Consider the following 11,076-nt stretch of genomic DNA (forward strand, 5'->3'; position numbering starts at 1 on the left):
GCTGGTTAAAAAGCTTTTAAAACAAGAGCACTCTACGGTCTGAATAAACAGATCTGATCTTTGATTTTCAATTCAAATATTTCCACTCCACTCTTCCACTAGTGTTAAAACCCAGAGGTTAACTATCGAGCCTCAATAATTGATGGTGCAATAACTTTACCAGAAGTTTCTGAACCCCTGGAGTAATTTGGTTGAATATGGCACAGCGGTTCGCACTGCTGCCTCACAGCAACAGGGACCAGTGTTTGATTTCCGGCTTGGGTAACTGTGTGGAGTCCGCATGTTCTCCCCATGTCTGTGTGGGTTTCCTCCGGGTGCTCCGGTTTCCTCCCACAGTCCGAAAGACATGCTGGTTAGGGTGCATTGGCTGTGCTAAATTCTCCCTCAGTGTAACCCGAACAGGCGCCACAGTGTGGCGACCAGGGGATTTTCACAGTAGCTTCATTACAGTGTTAATGTAAGCCTACTTGTGACACTGATAAACTTTAACTTAAAAAATGATTGTCTGCATTGAACCGGGCCAAGTGTTAGATTTGGTTGTGGGAGAGCACTTTGGAGATAGTGACCACAATTCGGTGTCTTTTGTTATTGCAATGGAGAGGGATAGGGCCGTACGGCAGGGCAAGGTTTACAATTGGGGGAGAGGTAATTATGATGCGATTAGGCAAGAATTAGGGGGCATAAATTGGGAACAGAAACTGTCAGGGAAAGGAACTAATGAAAAGTGGAACTTTTTCAAGGAACAAATACTGGATGTCCTTGATAGGTATGTTCCTGTCAGGCAGGGAGGAAATGGCCGAGTGAGGGAACCATGGTTCACAAAAGAGGTGGAATATCTTGTGAAAAGGAAGAGGGAAGCTTATGTAGGGATGAGGAAACAAGGTTCAGATGGCTCGATTGAGGGTTACAAGTTAGCAAGGAATGAGCTGAAAAAGGGGCTTAGGAAAGCTAGGAGGGGACACGTGAAGTCTTTGGCGGGTCGGATCAAGGAAAACCCCAAGGATTTTTACTCTTATGTGAGGAATAAAAGAATGACCAGGGTGAGGTTAGGGCCGGTCAAGAACAGTAGTGGGAACTTGTGTATGGAGTCAGTAGAGATAGGCGAGGTGATGAATGAATACTTTTCTTCAGTGTTCACCAAGGAGAGGGGCCATCGTTTTGAGGAAGAGAAGGTGTTACAGGCTAATAGGCTGGAGGAAATAGATGTTCGGAGGGAGGATGTCCTGGCAGTTTTGAATAAACTGAAGGTCGATAAGTCCCCTGGGCCTGATGAGATGTATCCTAGGATTCTTTGGGAGGCAAGGGATGAGATTGCAGAGCCTTTGGCTTTGATCTTTGGGTCCTCGCTGTCCACGGGGATGGTGCCAGAGGACTGGAGAATGGCGAATGTTGTTCCTCTGTTTAAGAAAGGGAATAGAAATGACCCTGGTAATTATAGACCGGTTAGTCTTACTTCAGTGGTTGGTAAATTGATGGAAAAGGTCCATAGAGATGGGATTTACGACCATTTAGAAAGATGCGGATTAATCCAGAATAGTCAGCACGGATTCGTGAAGGGCATGTCGTGCCTCACAAATTTGATCGAATTTTTTGAGGAGGTAACTAAGTGTGTTGATGAAGGTAGGGCAGTTGATGTCAAATACATGGATTTTAGTAAAGCGTTTGATAAGGTCCCCCATGGTCGGCTTATGATGAAAGTGAGGAGGTGTGGGATAGAGGGAAAGTTGGCCGATTGGATAGGTAACTGGCTGTCTGATCGAAGACAAAGGGTGGTGGTCGAGGGAAAATTTTCGGACTGGAGGCAGGTTGCTAGCGGAGTGCCGCAGGGATCAGTGCTTGGTCCTCTGCTCTTTGTGATTTTTATTAATGACTTAGAGGAGGGGGCTGAAGGGTGGATCAGTAAATTTGCTGATGACACCAAGATTGGTGGAGTAGTGGATGAGGTGGAGGGCTGTTGTAGGCTGCAAAGAGACATAGATAGGATGCAAAGCTGGACTGAAAAATGGCAAATGGAGTTCAACCCTGATAAATGTGAGGTGATTCATTTTGGGAGGACTAATTTAAATGTGGATTACAGGGTCAAAGGTAGGGTTCTGAAGACTGTGGAGGAACAGAGAGATCTTGGGGTTCATATCCACAGATCTCTAAAGGTTGCCACTCAAGTGGATAGAGCTGTGAAGAAGGCCTATAGTGTGTTAGCTTTTATTAACAGGGGGTTGGAGTTTAAGAGCCATGGGGTTATGCTGCAACTGTACAGGACCTTGGTGAGACCACATTTGGAATATTGTGTGCAGTTCTGGTCACCTCACTATAAGAAGGATGTGGAAGCGCTGGAAAGAGTGCAGAGGAGATTTACCAGGATGCTGCCTGGTTTGGAGGGTAGGTCTTATGAGGAAAGGTTGCGGGAGCTAGGGCTGTTCTCTCTGGAGCGGAGGAGGCTGAGGGGAGACTTAATAGAGGTTTATAAAATGATGAAGGGGATAGATAGAGTGAACATTCAAAGACTATTTCCTCGGGTGGATGGAGCTATTACAAGGGGGCATAACTATAGGGTTCATGGTGGGAGATACAGGAAGGATATCAGAGGTAGGTTCTTTACGCAGAGAGTGGTTGGGGTGTGGAATGGACTGCCTGCAGTGATAGTGGAGTCAGACACTTTAGGAACATTTAAGCGGTTATTGGATAGGCACATGGAGCACACCAGGATGATAGGGAGTGGGATAGCTTGATCTTGGTTTCAGATAAAGTTCGGCACAACATCGTGGGCCGAAGGGCCTGTTCTGTGCTGTACTGTTCTATGTTCTATGCATTGGATTGTGAGATTAAAGCGCTCTTTTCCTCAAGATTCGCATTCCATCTGTGACAATAAATAACCCTTTTAATTTAGCTCTTAAAGCTTTGATGGAAGTGCGAAGGAACAGTGAAAGCAGCAAATAACAATTATATTAACCATTCGTACTCAAAATGTATCATTTTCCTGCATTTCAAAATCTCTATTCCTGGATTTCGCTCCAACCTTTTGTTCCAATCTTCCTGTCCTTCGTTATCTCATTCACCAGAGAACAGTCACTTCCATCCACACTGAATTCTGTTTTACTGTTCTTTGCCACTCCGTCTTACCCCGTCTTTGCATTCCCCTCTCCAGGGGAACAGTGTGCAGCAAACTTCTGTGCCTCATTTTCTGTCTGGTCCCACACATAACTGCACCTTGCTCAAAAATAACCTCACTCCATGATATATAACCGAGAATGTGACACATGGTTTACAAAGTTTTAAAGTTTATTTATTAGTGGCACAAGTAGGCTTACATTAACACTGCAATGAAGTTACTCTGAAAATCCCCTAGTCGCCACACTTCGGTCCACTGAGAATTTAGCACGGCCAACGCACGTAACCAGCAATTTTTTTGGACCGTGGTAGGAAACCGGAGCACCCGGAGGAAACCCACGCAAACACGGGGAGAACGTGTAAACTCCACACAGACGATGACCCAAGCTGGGAATCGAACCTGGGTCGCTGGCGCTGTGAGGCAGCAGTGCGAACCACCGAGCTACCATGTCGCCCCCTGCTCATGCCCCCATGCTACAAATCAAGCCTGCGTTTCTCCCCAATTCACCTGACGATGAGGCAGAAAATGTAGCATTCACTACAATGGTAGCCATTAACTCTGGTGGTAATGGACGGGATGGGGAAGAGAGCAGAGAAAATGAAGGGAAAACACAGTTACCTTGGATTTCCCATTTTTGATGCTCTCGGCTTCATCTATAACCAGATATCGCCAATTAAATATTTTGAAAACAGATTTCTCTCTGATGAGCATTTCACACGACGTCACACAGACATCCCACTCTCCAGGAAGGAGGACATCTCTGATGAAAGCTGCCTGATAAAGTAAGAAGTGGGTTACATTTCAGTTTTCCAAACACCAGAAAGTTATTTTTCTAGAATACAATTGGGATGCAGCAGAAACAGATCTGATCACAGGCATTAATCAGACAAATTTAGCTGAATAAAATACTGATGTTGGGATTTTCCAGCCCCGCCAGCAGTGAGCAGCGTCAAGGGCAGGACAGGCAAAGGTGGAGAGCGGCCAAAGGGCAATTGGCTCTTGGCCATTCTCCAAACAATAGAATCCCTACAGTGCAGGAAGAGGCCATTCGTCCCATTGAGTCTGCACCGACCACAATCCCACCCAGGCCCTATTCTCCAAACCATAGAATCCCTCTCTGTCTGGAGCTCGCTCTGTCTTTCTCTCACCCCCTCTCTCCCTTTCCTTCTATTTCATGGCCTCCTCGATCTTTCTCCAGCTCTCCCTCTCTGTAGTCCAGAAGATCTCCTATTACTGGAGCGGACTCAGTCCATCGGAATCTTGTGGCTTATAGATGCAGAATTTTAACTGCAGGATCTATGGGACTGTATTAGTTAGAATAGAATAGAATAGAATAGAATCCCTACAGTGCAGAAGGAGGCCACTCGGCCCATCGAGTCTGCACTGACCACAATCCCAACCAGGCCCTATTCCCATAACTCCACATATTTATCCATTTAAGCCCCCCTGACACTAGGGTTAATTTAGCATGGCCAATCAACCTAACCTGCACTTCTTTGGACTGTGAGACTTCTGATGAAGGAGCAGCGCTCCGAAAGCGAAAGGCATTTGCTACCAAATAAACCTGTTGGACTTTAACCTGGTGTTGTTAAAACTCTTGCTGTGAGGCAGCAGTGCTAACCACTGTGCCACCACTTCAAGATGTTCCAGCCCTGGACTGTTTTTTCTTGTTCCGATGCTGGGGCAGCAAGGGTAGTTGTACTTTCCCACTGGAGTCGGCCAACATGTGGCAGGAGATCCAACAAGCACTGCACGGATTACTTCCACAACGTGCAATGCATTTTCAAATTAAACTCCATGCATCAGCTGTATTTTCCAACAGTATTTTTGGGAACATAAAACACAGTTCTTACCCTTTGATCCTTGTCACCTATTAAACAAATAGTTCGAAGAGTCGATATCCATCTTTTGAACTCAAGCATCCACTTGTGCAGCGTAAACTTGGGGACTAGAACAATGTGAGGTCCAGGAATGTTTCTACAATGTTTCATACACCCAAGAAGAGCAATAGTTTGCAAAGTCTTCCCGAGACCCTGTTAAACAAAGGAAAACAATTAATTCTCTGAGAATCAAAGACTGTTTTTTCATCAGTGTTTTCCTAAAGCATTTCTGAAATGTACTGGAAGAAACCATTCGGCCCATCAAGTTTGTTCTGCAATTTAATTAGATCATAGCTTATCTACATCGTAACTCCATTTATCTGCCTTGATTACATTTCCCTTCACACTAATCCATCAAAAACCTTCGTCTCAGTTTTGACATGTCCAGACTAACCATGTCTCAAGTGTTTTATAAAATAAAAAGCTAGGTTTTGTCAGGAAGGAGGAGAAAACAAACGTTCCAGGTTTTCGCTAATCTTTGAATGGTACACCCTCGAACATCCGGGAGAAGATACTTGTTCCCTATTTCGAAACATCGAAGATAGGAGCAGGTGGAGGCCATTTGGCCCTTCGAGCCTGCTCCACCATTGATTACGATCATGGCGGATCATCCGACTCAATAGCCTCATCCTGCTCCCCCCCCCCCCAATAACCTTTGATCCCATTCAACCCAAGTGCTTTACCTATCCGCCTCTTGAATACATATAATGAATGCTTTGCCCCGTTTTGAACCGGGAACCTTTCACGTTAGGCGAACGTGATAACCAGTACACTACAGAGCCATTTATCTTATTAAATCCTTTAAACTCAACATCTCACATACCAACACCAAACAATTGTTATGGCGACAATCAAGGTGTATTCATACCGTTTCATCTGCCAGGATACCATTAATGCCATTCTCAGATAAATAAATCAGCCAATTCAGTCCACGGATCGGATAGTCGCGGAGTTTCCCTCCTTTTACATCTGTGGAAGCGACCCCAAACATTTAGAGCCTTCAAACGTTGCAAGAGTCTGCACAGAATACAACTCAAGGGGAAATGAAATCAATGCCATGACCAAAAGGAAAAGTATTACTGTTTCAGGAACCACTGAACTGAAAGCACCATGATAGCTTGAGGCAACAAAAAGCAAGCAGTACAATCCATTTGGTATTAGGGTCTCAATGTTTGCATAAAGAATGTCAGCGTTCAGACGCAGGCTCCAAAACAAAGGTGGTGATTTTCACCACGACCACTGCCATTCTATAGCAGTTAAATTGACCAATAAAACAAGGCCAAAGTATAGACAGAAACATAAACTGTTAAACCGAGCACCTAAACTTCACTAAGGCAAGTATGAGGAAGATTGGGAGGGCAGAGAGAAGGAATGATGGTGAGGAACCAGTTTACTGGGCTTTGACTGCTTTGTAAGAAATCATTGCATGGACATTACGGGGATTTTGAATATGTTATGAGTATTTGGAGCTTTGCGTGCAGTTCTGGTCATCACACTACCAGAAGGACGTGGAAGCTTTGGAGAGAGTGCAAAGAGGGTTCACCAGGATGTTGCCTGGTCTCAAGGGCGTTGGCTACGAGGAGAGGTTGAATAAACTAGGATTGTTTTCATTGGAAAGACAGAGGCTGAAGACAGACCTGATAGAGGTGGACACAATGATGAGAGGCATAAGCAGTGTGGATAGTCAGAAGCTTTTTTCCAAGGGTGGAACTGTTAATTACAAGGGGGCGCAGGTTCAAGTGAGAGGGATAAAATTTGAGGGAGATGTGTGGGGGAAGTTTTTCACAGAGTGGTGGGTGCCTGGAATGCACTACCAGGGGAGGTGGGGGTAGCAGGCACATTAACAACATTTAAGAGGCATCTCAACGGGTAAATGAATAGGGAGCGAATAGAGGGATACAGACACAAATAAGGACAGAAGGTTCTTTCTTTATTTTAGTAAGGGCATCATGATTGGCACAGGCTGGGAGGGCTGGAGGGCCTGTCTTGTGCTGTTCATTCCTTCGTTCTTTGATTGGGGAAATGCCATTTGGGAGAACAGATCATTCAGCTCACCATTTCATATGGTAAGGAAGCGATTATACATGATTCTCAACACCAAAAGGACAGCATGTTACATGGACGCAATCTGTATGATAATCCAATTATTCCTCATGAAAACAGATGGTTCCTTTTCATGTGGCGCACACTAACATGTTAAAATGGCTGCTAGGACCCCATGAAAAATAAGTTGGAGCAGTTTCAACTCAGTTATTTGTGAGCACTGGTTGAGAGGGCAAAGCTGAACAAAACAAAGAGCAAGGTGAAAGGCTGATATATGAAACACATGTCACACTGGCATGAGGGAAATCTTTCAGCTTTACCCTGCATTTTATTCATGCTGAATTTAACCTCAAAATACTCAATATCGACAGTATCCAGTCAGAAAATATTATGTCAGGTTACAAGTTAGGCTGGAGTGAGTCCGTGGTGTATTTCAGCATCAGTAGATTGTTCCATTAAAAATACCCCTTATGCCAATAAACACAGCCAATTAAACCAGGAGAACGGGAGGTGCTGTTTTTGGAGATTAATTACAACAGTCTCAAATGTCCCACAAGTCTAATTTTGACAAAATTGAACACTGCACATCGATGAATGGTGACTGAAAATGTGAAAGCAATTGGGAAAAGGTAGTGAAAACTGAGCTACATTAACTCATGTATGAAATAATGAATAAAATGGCTTTACACACATGATGGGGATTCTTCAAACCTTGTGCAGACATCGGTTGTCTTGCTGTTTTCTGACAGTAACTCTTCATCCTCTTCCTGTTCCGTACGACGATGCCAATAGCTAAGAATTAAAAGTGAATTGTTTTGTGCGAGGAGTTACTCTTACTTTCCAAACCATTTTAAAAGAGCAGTTACTGCAGTCAATTTCAAATCCGCAATCACTTCAGAATAAACAGCACCGTACAAATTATTTTGGGGATTGTGCATCACTTTTGTGGTGAAGATTAGTACATAGAATCCTAAAGTGCAGAAAGAGGCCATTTGGCCCATGGAGTCTGCACCGGCCTCAATCCCACCCAGACCCTATCCCCATAATGCCATGCATTTACCCTCGCTAGTTCCCCTGACACTAAGGGGCAATTTAGCATGGCCAATTCACCTAACCCTAATCTTTGGACTGCGGGATGAAACCGGAGCACCCGGAGGAAACCCATGCAGACACGGGGAGAATGAGCAAACTCTATACAGACAGTGACCCAAGCCGGGAATCGAACCTGGGTCCCTGGCGCTGTGGGGCAGCAGTGCTAACCACTGCCACACTGCCACCCTAACTACTGTGCCACCATGCCCTACGTACAGCATGTTATTGAACTAAGATTCAAAATTGCAATTCATGCAGAAGGCCATTATTTTAATTTAAAGTTGATTCCAAACATAAACTTTGAAATCTACTGTTATGTAAATACTCTACCAAGACCGTGGTAGATTACACAGCATATTAGTATTTTTTAATTTATTTTGGTAACTACACATGTGTAATCTTTTGTGCCAATAGTTGTCAACATACTCTTCAATCATAGATGTGACACATTTAAGGACATCACTGTTTTTAATGTAAGGTTGACAGGAATTCCCCGCCTGTTATACGGATGCAGGATATTTAACACTTGGTGACTAAGATGCTGTTTCAACTTTAAAAAGGGAGAGAAAAGGTGTAGGCCATGCAACCTCAGCCATCTGTTTATTCAATTAAATCATGCCTGCTGTTGCTTCATATCACTTGATAGTGCACCCAACAAAGAAAAAAGTCCATTCAGAAAATTTAACACCCATAGCCATTTGGGGCAGACCTTTCCTCCAAGTGGAACGAAATAGCCATCACTTTCAATCCTAACTAACTTTGTTTTAATTTTAAGATGTGCCCCCTTGACCCAGATTTCCCTCAAAAGAAATTAGTCTCTGTATCTACCCTATCAAATCCCCTAATCATTGTAAACACCTCAATTCGATCACTCTTTAATACTCTAAACTCAACGGAATGAAAGCCAAATTTATGGAACATATGATCTCATAACCTGACACTGAGACCAGAGAGCATTCCAGTGCCAGACCAATATTACTTTCCTGAGGTTCGTTGCCCAGAACCAAAGGCAGTATTCCAGCTGAGGTTTGGCCAAGGCTCTGTACAACTTCCTCATTTTTTCATCCCAATCTATTTTGAGGTAAATGCCATCTTCCTCTGAGCATATTCCATTATCTTTTGTAACAGCGCAGTAATATCGTGTTATTTGTATACATGGAAACTCAAATCTCTTTTGCTCCTCCACAACTAATCTGTCTTGTCGAAAACACTTAGATTTGCCTTTCTCAGTTCCAAAGTGGGTGGCCTCACACTTCTCCACACTGAACTACATTTGCCACAGCTTTGCCCACTCACTGGATTGTCCCCTCTTTGCAACTCCATCATATGATCCCAATTTGTGGTTGCTCCTAACCTAGTCTGCAAATGTGGATGAAGCAGTAAAGATTTATATCCAAATCACTGAAAGCCGAGGCCCCAAAACCTCAAGGAGGAATGAAAGCTTTACTTCCACCATTCTACTTTGACTCCAACATTAACGCCTCTTTGGCCTTCAAACGCCAGGAACACTTTCCAAGTTGAAATCTCTCAGAATTCGCAAGGATTTATATATATTTATATATACCCACATAATGTGTGGGCAAGGGGAGGAAGCTTGGTGGTTAAAATCTGATGGTAAAAGCAGCCATTTATCTACCACAATATTTCTAAAATAGCTTAGTAGTTAATAACCTCTATTCCAATGGTTTCTGCCACTACCCTGGTGCTAAAATTGCTCCATTTGCTCAGAAAAACCAAAGCAAAGTCAAAACCTGTTCAATTTTGAGAGATTAAAAATATGATTCGTTCCATCCAACATTGTCGTGGGGGGAGGGACCGGGGAGGGCGGGGAACAGGAGAGGACAGGAGAGGGGAGGAGGGGAAGGGGAGGGGGCAAACTTGAGGCTGGCAGGAGGGGAAGGCGGGGGAGGAGGGGAAGGGGAGGAGGGAGGAGGGGAAGGGGAGGGTCGAGGAGGGGAAGGGGAGGGGGAAGGGGAAGGAGAGGGGGAACGGGACGGGGAGGGGGGAAGGGGGGGAGGGGAGGGGAGGGGTGAGGGGGGAAAAGGGGGGAGGGGAGGGGAGGGGTGAGGGGGGAAGGGGAGGGGTGAGGGGGAAGGGGAGGTGGAGGGGGGAGGGGGAAGGGGAGGGGGAGGGGGGAGGGGTCGGGGAAGGGGGAGGTGGAGGGGGAAGGGGCGGGGGAGGGTAGGAAGGGGAGGGGGAAGGGGATGGGGAGGGTGGGAAGGGGAGTGTGAGGGGGAGGGGGAAGGGTAGGGGGAGGGGGAAGGGGAGGGGGAGGGGGGACGGGGAAGTGGAGGGGGAAGGGGCGTGGGAGGGTAGGAAGGGGAGGGGGAAGGGGGAAGGGGAGTGGGAGGGGGAGGGGGGAAGGGTAGGGGGAAGGGGGAGGGGGAGGGGGAAGGGGAGGGGGAAGGGGCGGGGGAGGGTAGGAAGGGGAGGTGGAAGGGGGTGGGGATGGTGGGAAGGGGAGGAGGGAGGGGGAGGGGGAGGCATGGGGGAGAGGGGATGGGGGAGGGGGAGGCGGTGGCGGGAGGGGGGGAGGGGGGAGGGTGGGAGGGGGAAGGGGGAGGGGGAAGGGGGAGGGGGAGGGGGAGTGGGAGAGGGGGAGGGAGGAGTGGGGAGGGAGATAGGGGGAGGGGGAGGGCGAGGGAACGGGGGAGTTGGGAGGTGGGAAGGGGAGGGGGAGGCGGGTGTGAAAGTGGAGGGGGGAAGGGGAGGGGAGGGGGAAGGGGAGGGGGGAATGGGAGGGGGCAGTGGGGAGAGGGGGGAGTGGGAGGGGAAGATGAGTTGGGAGGCGGGGAAGGGGAGGGGGAGGCGGGGGGGAAGTGGAGGGGGAAGGGGAGGGGAGGGGGAGGGGGAGGGGGGAGGGGGGAAGGGGAGAGGGGGAAGGGGATAGTGGAGAGGGGGAGGGGGGAAGGGGAGAGTGGGAGGGGGAAGGGGAGGAGGAGGGGAGAAGGG

At 46.8% G+C, this 11,076-nt stretch overlaps 1 protein-coding gene across 1 annotated transcript in view; it reads right to left on the reverse strand.

The window, feature by feature from the left end:
* Positions 1-7,824, reverse strand: part of LOC144487959 (SWI/SNF-related matrix-associated actin-dependent regulator of chromatin subfamily A member 5-like) — a gene marked incomplete at its 5' end in the record, with an annotated part of 28,842 nt that extends 21,018 nt beyond the window's left edge. The window contains 4 exons of the mRNA XM_078206003.1: positions 3,728-3,883; positions 4,963-5,142; positions 5,858-5,958; positions 7,724-7,824. Coding sequence (XP_078062129.1) covers positions 3,728-3,883; positions 4,963-5,142; positions 5,858-5,958; positions 7,724-7,824 — 538 coding nt within the window. The remainder of the gene's footprint in view (positions 1-3,727; positions 3,884-4,962; positions 5,143-5,857; positions 5,959-7,723) is intronic.
* Between the last annotated feature and the right edge of the window lie 3,252 nt (positions 7,825-11,076).

This window comes from Mustelus asterias, unplaced genomic scaffold (assembly GCF_964213995.1).
Source record: "Mustelus asterias unplaced genomic scaffold, sMusAst1.hap1.1 HAP1_SCAFFOLD_1164, whole genome shotgun sequence".
Classification (NCBI taxonomy): domain Eukaryota; kingdom Metazoa; phylum Chordata; class Chondrichthyes; order Carcharhiniformes; family Triakidae; genus Mustelus; species Mustelus asterias.